This window comes from Heterodontus francisci, chromosome 3 (genome assembly GCF_036365525.1).
Source record: "Heterodontus francisci isolate sHetFra1 chromosome 3, sHetFra1.hap1, whole genome shotgun sequence".
Classification (NCBI taxonomy): Eukaryota; Metazoa; Chordata; class Chondrichthyes; order Heterodontiformes; family Heterodontidae; genus Heterodontus; species Heterodontus francisci.
Genome location: NC_090373.1, coordinates 159,915,451 through 159,930,335, shown reverse-complemented (window position 1 = coordinate 159,930,335; position 14,885 = coordinate 159,915,451). Strand labels below are relative to the sequence as shown.

General features: G+C 40.2%; 1 protein-coding gene across 1 annotated transcript in view; it reads left to right on the top strand.

Moving 5' to 3' along the window:
- sec63 (SEC63 homolog, protein translocation regulator) overlaps nucleotides 1–14,885 on the top strand; it is a 100,583-nt gene that overhangs the window by 53,447 nt on the left and 32,251 nt on the right. The window contains exons 9-15 of the mRNA XM_068027160.1: nucleotides 796–890; nucleotides 1,549–1,681; nucleotides 4,182–4,274; nucleotides 4,467–4,612; nucleotides 5,030–5,177; nucleotides 7,807–7,889; nucleotides 9,424–9,489. Coding sequence (XP_067883261.1) covers nucleotides 796–890; nucleotides 1,549–1,681; nucleotides 4,182–4,274; nucleotides 4,467–4,612; nucleotides 5,030–5,177; nucleotides 7,807–7,889; nucleotides 9,424–9,489 — 764 coding nt within the window. The remainder of the gene's footprint in view (nucleotides 1–795; nucleotides 891–1,548; nucleotides 1,682–4,181; nucleotides 4,275–4,466; nucleotides 4,613–5,029; nucleotides 5,178–7,806; nucleotides 7,890–9,423; nucleotides 9,490–14,885) is intronic.

Below are 14,885 nucleotides of genomic sequence, written 5' to 3'. Positions count from 1 at the left end.
TTCGGCACCTTCCCAAACCGCAATCTCTACCACCTAGAAGGACAAGGGCAGCAGATGCCTGGGAACACCACCACCTGCAAGTTCCCCTCCAAGCCACACACCATCCTGACTTGGAACTATATCGCTGTTCCTTCACTGTCGCTGGGTCAAAATCCTGGAAATCCTTCCTGACAACAGCACTGTGGGTGTACTTACACCCCAAGGATGCAGCAGTTCAAGAAGGCAGCACACCACCACCTTCTCGAGGGCAATTGGGGATGGGCAATAAATGCTAGCCTGGCCAGCAATGCCCACTACCCCGAACGAACAAAAACAAAATTCAGAAGTTTTTCACCCCTGATGGGGTGAATAGGGAAAGATTATTTTATCTCGATGCGGAATCGCTAATGAAGGGTCAACAATTTAAAACTTGCTAAGAATCAGGAGAGGGTTGGCGAGATTTCTTTCTGCAGAGACTCCTTACAATATGGAATGCTTTGCCGCAGGGTGAGGTTGAGGCAGAGACCATTAAATTTTTTCAAAGAAAAGTGGTAAATATTTGAAGCAGAGATTGATGTAGGACAGTGGGATTTAGTTTTGGGGCTGCCTAAGTGACAGCAGTGTGATGGGCCAAATGGCCTCCTTGAGTGCTCTATGATTCTGTAGTTTAGGATGCAACTGAATGCACATCAAGTGTGAAATGTACATTCCATTCACTCCTGATTCGGGTTTCATTTTTCTCTATCTCCGCCCTTTGATTTGATCAGAGATCTAAACATTGCTGAGATATCTTACTATTTTCCTTTCACCTGACAGGTCTTATAATGGTATTGACGGCTGCCTTTGAGTTTGATCCACGCAGTAACAAAGAAGCAGTCATGAGACCAACAGACAATGTTGAAATACCTCAGGTAAGCTCATTGTTAGTTGGCTGTGCTGGCGTTTGTGGTTTTGTGCTTGTGATTCTCCTACCTCCTCCCAAACCCCAAGGCAGTGAGATTCCAAACCTAATGTTTGGGTGAGAGGTAGGCATGACCTCATAACAAAGTGGTAAATGGAAAGTCAGCTAATTTTGGGGGAGGGACTGTCAGTAGGCCAGCTGAAATGGAGGTTTTCACAGCACAGATTAAACATAAATGGCGGAGCAGCCACTACTCTGTCTTAATAGTGAGTGTAAACCTTGGCCTCTGAAGACTACTGCCTACTTGTGACATTTCCATTTCCTACTTGAGCCATTCGTGACTATCTTAATGATATTGACAAGGAATGCGTTACTGTGCTGTGGATCTGAGGCCTGTAGGAACAGGACTGAGAATGCCTAGAGAGAGAAAAGTCAATTCCATCAACCCAGGTTGCGTTCCAATCTGGGTTGAGTCAAGGCTAGGTCCCAGTGTAAACAAAATACTCTTCCATTCCTTATATACAGTACCTTTCAAATAAGGTAATGCAACAAAATATTAAAGGTATATTTTACGTCTGCAAAATCTGAAGTGTACCCCTTTTTCTTGTTCAGTAAAGATTCATTCTGTTGCAGGGGAAAAAAAAACATATATTTTTCTCTCATGGCAGCTTATTCGAGAACTTGGTAATGTTAATGAGAAGAAGAAGGAGCTTCCATTTTGTTTACCATACAGCGTAAAGTCCAGAGTTCTGCTGCTTGCACATCTTTCCAGGCTGGAAATTTCTCAAACACTCGAAGAAGGTAAAAAGGAGCTCATAAGACTGTGAATGGGATGGGGTGGGGGAAAGGAGAACAGAAATGAAAAGATTGTTAAAGGTCTGTCTTCAATTCACAAGATGATAGATTTTTATGTAGATTTTATTGTTAGGCTTCTATTTTTGTTTGAAGTAACGGTTGGAGCGATTGTTTTGTTGGAGCAGTTTATTTCTAATTACTTTCAGATATAGTTAATAACTCTGGCACTATGGTTGACGGTCAAGAAAATAAACTATAGGAAAATAACTGACTTTTACTTTGTTCCATTTAATTATGAAAAAAATTCTTGAAATTAGATACGTTAAATTTTTAAAAAACAACATCCTGAATAGGTGCTACAAACCTTGGCAAAACAATTGAATTTTACACTTCGTAAAATGAACGAATATTTATGAAAGCAGATCTCCAGAGTTCCTCACAATAAGTTGGAGGATATGCTGTTTTATAATATAGTACATGTTACACAAAGGGAGTGTTCATGCTTGATAGCTCTTTCCTAATCATGTAAAGGGACTTGCTACCAAAGTGTCCCGTCCCATACGTGTAACTGCACCAGATTAAGAATATGGAGATAGTTTCTGCTTACAGTACAGTCGGGAAATTGCATCTAAACCGTGCTTAAAATTGCATTGGTTAGTTTACAGTTTAAGTTTCTGCTGGAAGTTATTTGCATATTCACAAAAGTAAAATCCTCCATGAATTAGTGTAATGGATGGTAATTGTTTCTTTTTTCTTTCCATTAAAATATATTGTAACCTGATGCAGTTTTATTAATACAGCTGAAAATGGGTTTATCACCAAAAAATAAGCATTTTTACTATTGAATTCCAGTCGTCCACCTGTCAGTAACCTGATTTTAATACACTGAAAATGGCTTAAAAGAACCATGCTGAACCATTGAACAGTTTTATTGGTGTATACTAGTCAATTTGTTAGTGAATTAAGTATTTTGAAATGAAAATACTTTCAAAACATGTCTACCAGTGCCTATGCACTTAGAAAATAAGTGCAATTTGAAGAGCCTTCCAGAACCAGAGCAATTGGTGGAATTTCACATATTTGACCTGGGGCTGTGGCCAGTTTTGTGGGTGGGATCGAATTTGGGCAAACTGAATATTCAGCCAGCATAAAAGATTGTGGGGCATAACTCATTTAAGTTTTAAATTCCCTGTTCTTTTGCGCTGGATCAGCCAATTGTGCAGGGATCTGGGCACAAAATAAGTGGAAACTCTACCCCACAATCTGCTAAATGTTCAACTACTCCCTTTCAGGAAGTGTTCTTAAATAGGCACATCCTGATGTTAATTGGAGATTAATTGATCTTTCTCAGCGGAGTTTTTCTCTAGGTTGGCAATTGTTTGTCAAATCCCACTCCTCTTGAGACATCAGATTATGCAGAAACCAGGAGGAAATGATTGTCTGTTTGAAAAGAATAAACATTGTTCCTGTTTCTTATATTTGAGCTAAGCAGGAACGTGTGGCATGTTTTGCATTTGTGTTGGAATTCTAGATGCAAGACTAAATGGATAGACATTGATGAAATGTCTATATAGAGATATAAATTAGCTATTTAATCATCAGTTTATGCTCTGTGATTGGATTCCATGTTTTCTTCATGCCTTTCCTGATTTCGTACGTGTCCACTTCCAATTGATATATTCCCATCCCAATTATAACATGCTGCATTAATTTACTTCCAGTGCTATAAGCTGTCTTTCCCAACTAATAAAATCTGGTCTGAAATCATCTTAATTTCATCTCCAATGCCAGCAATCTCAATCATATTACCTAGAATTCTTAAAGCTTAATTTGTTGGATACGCTTGCACTTTTTTCTACTGTAAATATTAGTAAAATTGGTAATAACACTGAGTTTAAAAGGCATTGATTCAAGCTCCAAAAACTTCAGGTAATCCTGGCTGATAGTTCAGTCCAGTCATAAGGGAGTACCGCACAGTCAGAGGTGGCTTATTTCAGATGAGGTTAACCAAAGCACCATCTGCCCTTTAAAAAATAAATAAATTCACGGCATTACTTGAGCAAAAGCAGGGGAGTTGGACTGGCCAATGTTTATCCCTCAACCAACATCTTCAAAAAAAACCCCTTCATTTATCTCATTGCTGTTTGGGACCTTGATGCTATTGCATTTCCCTATATTACAGCAAGTGACTGCACTATATCAAAACAGTACTTAATGGGCTGTGAAGCTATTTGGGATGTCCTGAGAATGCGAAAGGTGCACCACCTTTTAATTAGAGATTACACCAGAGACTCTGTAGCAAACATTAAATCTATTATTTCGAAACCATTTACACAACTGATTTTCTTAATTTTGGACAAAATATGGACGCTCAGTAAATTTAGACTTTTCCTTGTGTTGTATTAGGAGAAAGGAAATGGGACATAGCTCGATTTTCTTTGTACATGATAATTATTCGAGCATTGATAATTTGTACTAATCTGGCCATTGTTTTCTTTACTACAAGATTATTGGTTTGTTATACGGAAATGTCCTACCCTCCTTCAGGAAATGATTAATGTTGGCTGCCAGCTAACTATGATGGCCAACACCCGAGGTGGTAAGTGATTTTTAATGCTAATGAATGGTAAATAAAAGTAATTCAGCTTTTATTCAACTTGGGAGGAAAAACATGTAAGATGGGGAAGGAAAGCTGAATTTGGTTTTAATGTGGATTAATTATTGATTTTTTTTCCATGTAATACATATGTCTTAAGATACTTAAATTAAAATCTGTGTTGACTTTGATTAGGAATCCATGCTCCCCGTTTGGAGTCCATAGAGAACTGTATGAAGCTCTCTCAGATGTTAGTGCAGAGCCTGTGGGAATCTAAATCTCCTCTGCTTCAACTTCCACTCTTTGAAGAAGAACACCTGAAATATTGTTTGTCTAAAAAGGTAATAAGTTGTGCTTATGATGGATAAATATTTGCTACGCTCTCTCATTGTTTGCCTTTGTGTCAGGTTGCAAAAAGGTGCTTTCAGAAGGAAATTAACACAAGTGTGTCTGTGTGCTGCTGTAAAATGAAACTTCTTTGCAGCTGTTAAGATCTCAGTACAGAGTAGAAGTAGGTGTGCAAAACGTTCATATCACTTGAAAACTGAAGCTAGTGCGATTGTAGATTTTGTTCAAAATTCAGGATTGTATCACAACAGCGTATCAGCACAGTATTAAAGCATATTAGTCTAAATGCAATAGTTCTTGCAATATGTTGGTGCACTATATACACTGCTTTTACTTGCCATACATTAATGCTGTTACAAAACTGCAGTTTGTAAAAATGTGTGAGCTCTGTCTCTCGCCTCCACAAACAGTACAAAGTCCGAACAATTCAGGACCTGGTCAGCATGAAAGACGCTGATCGTCGTAATATGTTGCGTTTCCTGAGTGAGGAGAAATATGACGAGGTCATGGCAGTACTTGGGAACTTCCCTCATGTTAACATGGAGGTAAAACTGCAAGGTATGAAACAATATTTATGCAATTGTCTGTCAGTGTGAATATGTAAAACTGTTGGAATTGCTTATGTGTTAAGTCTTTAAAAATCTACAGATAGGTAGTATTGAATATTTGTTATATGCATACATGCACTGAAAGATCAACATCTGAACATTTAAAGGAAATAATTAGCCTGCATGTCAGTATTATTGGGATATTGGTCAGATCCATTGGCATCTGACAACAAATTGGTTGATGCTTTCAAATATTGTAGCCACCCTACCACCACCTGTTAAGTGTTTCCAGGATTCGTGGGAGTTTCTTCTGTGAATTTTTATGCTGATGGTGCTGAGGAATTAAACTTTCTGTTTATGGTACCATGTATCAAGATGAGGCATTTCCCAGGTTCGGCAGATGGTTATTAGATGCAGAGTAAAGCTCCTGCTCTGGGCAACAATATTTCTACGTGCCAACTTTCAGAAGAGCACTTCCTACTGCATTAGTGTGGTCTTTCCCACATCAGCCATGTTATTTGTTTGAGAGAGGGCTGAATAATGCTAAATTTGCAACTTTGTGCCGGGTTGAGACTGGCAAACTCATTTCATGTAAAGCTTTAGGTTTCACCAGCTGAACTAGGAATATTTTTCTTTTTAAATTAAGTGATTTTGAGCTGAGGTATTAGAACTGGATTGAGATTGCCCAATTCCTTTTTACACAGCACTCTTGTGCCCAGAGAGAGCAAACCGAATTGCAGCCCATTGCAAGAATGGCTGAGAATGCAGCCTTGCTCCATTCTATACATCAGAGTACCTTCAAATGCTGCATTGTCTATTTTAAGAGCAATCACTGGTTTAATAGTTACTGTTATGAAAGTACTTCTATTTTTAAAAATATTTTTTGAGGATTTGTATTTTATAATCATAGACATTGATTTATTTGGGAAAACTGAAAGGACTCCATGGATGTTTTTTTACAAGGGTCACCGAGAGGTCTTGTTTGAAAACAACCTTTACTGGAAATCACATGACTTAAGCTCAATAAACAACAGAAATGTTGGTGACTTGGGGGAGATGTTTACAGAGAAGCGACATGTCAAGATTTATAGTGGTCAGGAGGATCTAATTTGCTGTTTGGGGTTTTGCTTCTGAGATATTGTTTGGCTCACCTGGGGTGTGGACTGTGCTTGAAGGCAGTTGGAGATCAATCTGCCAAGTAAAAGGTCTGCAAAGGATGCCCAACCGAGCCAGAATGCCGCACCCGGAAGTGCGACCCGACCCGAACCTGACACGTGTCAGGTCCCGTCGAGGTAGCAGGCCTTTACCCATGTACTGATGTAAAGGCCTGGTACCCAACCCAACCCCGACGATGTGTCGGGTTCAGGTCGGGTCGCACCTCTGGGCCCGGCATTCGGGCTCGGTTGGGTTTCCTTTGCAGACTTTTACTGCCAAGGGAGGAACACCCAGCTCATTTTTCCTGCACCTCTCTAAGAGACCCGGAAAAATCTAGTGTGTCAGCTCCTCTTTCTCTACCTCTTTGAAAAACCTGCGACCCCAGAGTGGGATAACTGAAACCCTGATGCCACATTTTTTCTGGGAAGCCTACCAGACTACTACTCAACATCTCCAGAATGAAGTGCTCCAGAAAAGATGCCAGTGATCCATCTCTGTATACCCGGACGCCAAACCAAAAGGACAACTAACGTCCTTCCATATCTTTTTTTCCCAAGAATTGATAAGTATTTGGCCAAAGTGTTTTTTTAAATGTTTTTTTTTGTTAGAGCTGTACAGAGAATATCTCTTTATTTTTTCAGTTAACCAGTTTGTGTGAGGGGCTAAGGTAAAAATGGAACTTTCATATTTCAATCTGTTAATGCTTTGCTTCGTTACTGGATAAGTCTTATTTTCTAATAAACTGATAATTTTGTTTAATTAAGAAGCCTGGTCTGTGTATTGTATTCGGGTTAAAAGAGTAGAATATATGATTGACTGACTGTATCGGTACCTGGGTAAACATTTAAATATATCCTGTGACCTGTGGCAAAGTGGAACTTGAGAAAGACAGTGCACTCCTCCCACCTTGGTCGTAACACTACATTTTGAAAAATTGTGCTCAGCTTCATTTGTAGATTATGGAGCCACATTTACAATCTATTTGTAATCAGTGTGTGAAAAATACAGTATATTTTTTCTTTCCCAAGATCCTGTGTTCCATAACTTAATCCTTAGCCTACTTTATTTTTGACATTTTACGTACTCTTCACTTCTGTTACGAGAGTTATGTGATCATCACTGAGAATAGACACATGTAGTAGGGTCTGGTAAGGAAAACAGTTCTTTAAATATATGCCTATCATAACCCGGGACTGGTAATTTCTCCTGTATTCTATTCCCCTAAGTCGAAATACCTAAAACTACCAGTTAGCCTGAGAAAACATTTCCCAAATCCCAACCTACAATGCATTGTTTTATTTGCAACTTTCTAAAATCTGCTGGTAGTGTATGAGATGCATCGCCACAGGCAAGGGCTGGAAAAGTCCATCCTATTAAGCAAAGCTGAGTTTCTTTTTCCTTTTAATGGAGAAGAGATTTGGGCATGAGGTGGTAATGGAAACAAGTTGGAATTCTCTAGAAACATCTTTTTTTGTTCCTCGTAGTTCTGGATGATGAGGACAGCAGTAACATAACTGTAGGATCAATCGTCACTGTCACTGTGATACTTCACAGGGAGGATATGGCTGTAAGTAGCAGTAATTTATCTGGGAACACTTATTTATCTTTATCTGGTCTAATATCTCTGTGGCTCGGTCATTTTGTACGCTTGTGAAGCGTCTCGGGATGTTTTATTAAGTTAATAGTGCTATATAAATGCAAGTTGTTGCTGTAAGCAAAGGTAGCAAGGCTCTCCACAGTTAGCAGGAAAGGTACATTCTTTATAAGCTGTTCAGCTAGAAAGGTGTGTAATTCCCTCTGTACCTAAAGTTATTTCTCAATTCATCATTAGCAACATGCATTACTTTTTTGTCAATTATTGAAAGAAGGACTTGCATTTATAAATCACTTTAACGACCACCAAAGCATTTTACAACCATTGAAGTAATCTTTTAGAAGTGTAGTCACTGCTGTAATGTAGGAAATGTGACAACCAGTTTGCACACACCAGGCTCCCACAAACAACAATGTGATAATCAGATAATCTGTTTTTGTGATGTTGGTTGAGAACACCAGGGAAATAGTGCCATGGGATCTTTTATGCACACCTTAGAGGTCAGATGATGCCGCGGTTTAACGTCTCAACCGAAAGATGGCACACCCGACAGTGCGTCACTCCCTCAGTACTGCACTGGAGTGTCAGTCTTAATTTTTGCGCACAAGTCCTGAAGTGGGACTTGAACTCATAACTTTGTGACTCAGAGGTGAGTGGTACCAACTGAGCCATGGCTGACATATATTAGTTGAGAATATTCTCATCCCAAAACACTTTTTCAGTTCAAATACAGATTAATTAATGGGTGTTCAGAATTTTAAAAACAATTTCTGGAATGTGATAAATGTATGACTGTGGCAGGTTTTTATGTATTGTCTTTTACAGAGAGTTCTTCCATGGCATTCCTTACATGCATAGTTAATTGGGGCCTGGAGTGAGGCTTTTGATTTTTGATATTTATGGCAGTAGAGTTGATTAAGTAGCTCTAGTTCAGCTTGATTCAGGTGGTAGTCCTTGTTATGAAACAAAAGAGTTTGGATTCAAACCCCAATCCAGGATTTAAGCACTTAATCTAGGTTGACATTTCAGTGAAGGCCTGAGAGAGTGCTGCAGTGCCAAAGATGCTCTATGTTCGTGTGGACATAAAGATACCAAGGCATTATTCAAGCGAGGGAGTTCTACTTGTGTCCTCTCCAACATTTTATCTCTCAACTAATGGAAATAGAACAGAATAATTGGTTATTGCTTGTTTATGTGACCTTGCTGGTTGCACCTTAGCTGTTGCACTCAAAAATAATTAATTGGCTGTGAAGTGCTTTGGGATATCCTGAGAATGAGAGGGGCTGTATCAATACGAGCTTGTTCTTTTCCCTATAGTCATGTACCTGCACTTGAAAACACTCTCACTTTTTAAAAAAGTCAAACACCCTTAGATTTTTAACTTCTAAAGTGCTCATGATGTCCAAGTTATATATTGTGAACTATGGATTCAGTAATTTAGTTAAAAATCAAATGGAACAAACCAATATTTTGTGTATTAAAATGTTTGAACTCGTCTTTTCCAAAGGCTGTCTTTGAAAAGGAACAAGAACAAAGTGCCTGTATAACCGAAGACCAGGAGACTGACGACATAGTAAGTTTAATTGGTAAAATAAATGTCTAGCCAATCGTATCTGTGTGAAAATTGTGGTATCTATAATCGTTAGAAATGATTTTAAAAAAAATTTCGCTAACCCACATTCTCCTTGATTTTAAGTGTACCTATTCTTCTTGGCCTCATGATGCTTTCTTCTTCTTCTTCTTTGGCCTCCTTGTCTCGAGCGACAATGGGTAAGTGCCTGGAGTGGCTATAAAGGCCAATTCTAGAGTGACACTCTTCCACAGGTGCTGTCGATAAAATTGGTTTTCGGGGCTTTTACACAGTTGGCTCTCCCCTTGCGCTTCTGTCTTTTTTCCTGCCAACTGCTAAGTATCTTCGACTCGTCACTCTTTAGCCCCGCCTTTATGGCTGTCCGCTAGCTCTGGCGATCACTGGCAACTGACTCCCACGACTTGTGATCAATGTCACAGGACTTCATGTCACGTTTGCAGACGCCTTTAAAATGGAGACGTGGACGGCTGGTGGGTCTGATACCAGTGATCAGCTCGCTGTACAATGTGTCTTTGGGGATCCTGCCATCTTCCATGCGGCTCACATGGCCAAGCCATCTCAAGCGCAGCTGGCACAGTAGGGTGTATATGCTGGGGATGTTGGCTGCTTCGAGGACTTCTGTGTTGGAGATACGGTCCTGCCACCTGATGCCAAGTATTCTCCGGAGGCAGCGAAGATGGAACAAATTGAGGCGTCGCTCTTGGCTGACATACGTTGTCCAGGCCTCACTGCTGTAGAGCAAGGCACTGAGGACACAGGCTTGATACACTCGGACCTTTGTGTTCTGTGTCAGTGTGCCATTTTCCCACACTCTCTTGTCCAGTCTGGACATAGCAGCGAACGCCTTTCTCATGCGCTTGTTGATTTCTGCATCGAGACAGGTTACTGGTGATAGTTGAGCCTAGGTAGGTGAACTGTTGAACCACTTTCAGAGCGTGGTCGCCGATATTGATGGATGGAGCATTTCTGACGTCCTGTCCCATGGTGTTCATTTTCTTGAGGCTGATGGTTAGGCAAAATTTGTTGCAGACAGCCGCAATACTTTCGATGAGTCTCTGCAGACACTCTTCTGTGTGGGATGTTAATGCAGCATCGTCAGCAAAGAGGAGTTCCCTGATGAGGACCTTCTGTGATTTGGTCAGACCCCTTTCCTATCCTGAGTGGTGTGAAACAGGGCTATGTTCTCGCACCTACACTGTTTGGGATGCTTTCTTTATTTTTATGTTAATATAATTGTGAAATTTATGTTAAGAATTGAAATGCTCGACTTCCTGCATTCACCCTCTGAGAAGGCAGTGGCTTAAGGCTATGTACTCCCATTGCTGCTCAACACACTGAAGAAGCTTTATTGACTTTTTTTTATGCTGCCCTCCACTGTTCATCTATATTCCACTCATTTTTTTAATGGAATCATTCTTAAAATTTTGCTAGGTTATTTTATTTTCTCTCATTTAATCTTTTGTTCAGTCAAACATTTTATTAAACAGATAAAACAGCTGCTGAATAAGATGGGGTTTGAGTCAATTTCTTGTTTCAAGCCATGATTCCAAAAGTTAATTTTTGTTATGGCATTTTGTGAATAACGCTTTTGAGAGGAAAGAAAATGCTTTTTGCTTGTCTGCTTCTCAGTATATGAAATCTAATTCTGTTTGACTGTATATACATCTATCAAAGTTCATTGCGTTTTTCCCTTAGCAAAAACTAAAAAGTGTTAGCCTTGGCTTAGTGGCAGTGCTCTTCTGAGTCAGAAAGAAGGTCCTGGGTTCAAACTCTACTTCTGAGACTTGAGTACATGATCTAGGCTGATATTTTAGTGCAATGCTGAGGTCGTGCTGCCATGTTGTAGGTGCCATCTTTTGGACACAATGCTACATTTTGTATTGCTGGACAGCTTGTTTGACATCCAGTTTTGCATGAGCTATAGTTTCCTCCAGTTAAAACATTGAGACGATCAAAGCTATTACCTTTGTCCTGTGCCACAAACTGTATCACTTTTGCCAACCACTTTCTCATGTCAAAGCAGACAGTTCAGCATCCAATTCATTATCTGTGCTTTTGTTACCTCTAGAGTCAACAATTCCAGTGGTCTCCTGGCAGATGCCCCCATACTCCACACTATATGTAAACCTTAGCTCATCCAAAATTCTGCGCACCAATTCCTGCTCGTCCTCTGCCCTTGTCCTCATCTGTCAGCCCCCCCAATGCCTCAAATTTGAAGTACTTATCCTCATTTTTAAAATCGCTTCATGGCCTCACTAACCCTGTAAAACCGACCCCCCCCCCCCCCCCCACCCCAGCCCTACAAACAGCTCTAACCTGTCCACTGACTAATCTAGCATTCGTCTGACCTGCTTCTTGTGCATCTCCTGCCTTGTCCTTTGTCCCACTTCTGGTGGCTGTGCTTTCAGCTGACTAGGCACCAATTTCTGGAATTCCCTCCCTATACCCCTCTTATCTTTCCTTTAACACCCTCCTCTAAAACCCACGTCTATAGAAACTTTTGGCTATCTTTCCCGATACCACCTCCTTTGGCCTGGTGTCCATTTTTTATCACTTGTCTGTGGAGCACTTTGTTTTTCTGTGTTAAATGATGCTATAAAATACAAATTGTTAGGTGCAGTTCGGTGTAGACATTTAGAAACTATCAGCTATCTGCCCATTGTGTAAACATCGGCCTCCTGCAGTCTTTAACGGTCTGCCACAATGTTCTATTTTCATTTTGTTTTTGGCAAATTTTGATATTGCTCCCTAAAATTGAGAGAATTTACATATATAAATGTAAGGACAGCCGAAGCAAAAGCAAAGACCCCTATGGAACACCACATCTTTCAGTCCTACCTGAGCTTTCTATTCATGTGGTCACTGCCTTTAATTCCATTTGCCATTGTTTTTGCTGTAAGTCATGTACTTTATTTTGAAAATTCATATAAACTGCATCCACTGCATTTCCTTTATCTAACCAATATGTCTTTGAGAAATACATCAAGAATACAACTGAATCAAAAGATATGGGATATTGGGGCGACAGTGGCGTAGTGCTAATGCCACTGAACTAATCCAGAGGCCCAGGTTAATGCCCTGGGGACAAGGGTTAAAATCCCACCACAGCCTGTCCACCATCTACAAGGCACAAGTCAGGAGTGTGATGGAATACTCTCCACTTGCCTGGATGGGTGCAGCTCCAACAACACTCAAGAAGCTAGACACCATCCAGGACAAAGCAGCCCGCTTGATTGGCACCCTATCTACAAACATTCACTCCCTCCACCACCGACGCACAGTAGCAGCAGTGTGTACCATCTACAAGATGCACTGCAGCAATGCACCAAGGCTCCTTAGATAGCACCTTCCAAACCCGTGACCTCTACCAACTAGAAGGACAAGGGCAGCAAATACATGGGAACACCACCACCTGCACGTTCCCCTCCAAGTCACACACCATCCTGATTTGGAACTATATCGTCGTTCCTTCACTGTCGCTGGGCCAAGATCCTGGAACTTCCTTCCTAACAGTGCTGTGGGTATACCTACCCCAAATGGACTGCAGCGGTTCAAGAAGGCAGCTCACCACCACCTTCTCAAGGGCAATTAGGGATGGGCAATAAATGCTGGCCTGGCAGCAAAAACAGCAGCTGGCGGAATTTAAATTCAATTATTTAATAAAAGAAAATCGGGACTTGAAAGCTAGTCTCAGGAATTGTGCCATGAAACTATTATCAATTGGCGTAAAAACCCATTGGGTTTATTAATGTCCTTTAGGGAAGGAAATCTGCTGTCCTTACCTGGTCTGGCCTACATGACTTCAGACCCACAGCAATGTGGTTGACTCTCAATTGCCCTCTGTAATGGCCGAGCAAGCCTCTCAGTTGTCAAGGACAGTTAAGGATAGGCAACAAATGCTGGCCTGGCCAGTGATGCCCACAGCCCCTCAAACAATAAAAAAAAAGTTCTACGGAGAATTAATGATTAAAATTAAACTTAAATGGGAGGCTTATGATAAAGTTGGGACTAACAATACTAAGGATAATTGAGGGATGTATAACATAGGGAGGAGAGAAATAATAAAAAGGGAGGAAATGGAACAATTTCTAAATGGGGGAAAAAGTTTAAAAACATGGTGGAACTTGGAGATAAAGGAGGTAGTACAATTCTAGAGGAAGATGGTATGGTAAAGGTGTTAATAGTTTGTATCCTTTTACAAATAATGGAAGTGAGACCATTAATGTGCTAGAGAAACATGAAAGAATTGTTTGAAGTAATCATTGGAAAAGATTTGGTTCTGATTTTTTAAACTGGCCCTCAAGGCAGATAAGCTAATGGACGATGGTGGCATGCGCTCAAATAACGAGTGAATGCAGGTGGATAAAGCAGAAAAAGACTGACATCGTTTTAGGTTTTATAAATAAGGATATAGAGTGCAAGTGTAAAGGCCTAATAAGCTTGTACTAATCATTGATTAGGCCACAGTTAGAATATTGTATACAGTTTTGGAATCCCCATTTTTTTAAGAACATGAAAACCATATAGACCACACAGCATAGTTGATAACCTGATATTAGGAATGGGAATCTATAGTTCGAGAAACTTGAGAGACTAGTACCATTTTCACTAGAGAATGCTGAGGGGAGCCAGTGACAGTGGTCGTCATTTTAAAATGATCACTGAGAGTGAGGAGAGAAATTAGGAGAAATTCTTTTACAGAGAAGATTGGATTGCTTTATCATGGAATGGGTGAGAAAAACACCATTGCAACTTTTAAGATGAAATTTTATAAATAACTTGAAGCCAAGGAAGATGTAGTGCAATTGGACAAGCACAGAGTAGTGGAAATGGTTCTGAATTGCTTTAGCAAAGAGCTGGCACAGTCACAAATGGACTCAATGGCCTTCTGTGCGGTAAACATCTATGATTTTTTTATTCCAAAAATTTTTTGTATGGTTTGACAAAAAAAGAGATTTGCATTTATATAGTGCCTTTTACGATCACTTCAAAAGTTCTTCATTGGTATAGTTCTTCACTGTTGTAGGAAACAGAGCATCCAGTTTGTCGACAACAAACTCCTACAAACAGCAATGCAATAATGACCAGGTAATCTGTTCTTGTGATGTTGATTGAGGGATAAATATTGGCTCCTCTTTGAAATAGTGCCATGGGTTCTTTTACATTTACCTGAGAGGGTAGACGGAGTCTCAGTTTCAAAGTCTCATCCGAAAGACGGCACCTTCGACAGTGCAGCACTCCCGTAGTACTACACTGGAGTGTCAGTTGTGAGAGAAACATCCAAGCCGGTTTGTGAAGAAGACACTGAGGCTGTGGTGGAGATCATTTATTGCTTATACATACATACACTTGAATACAATTAACTAATTAACATCCAA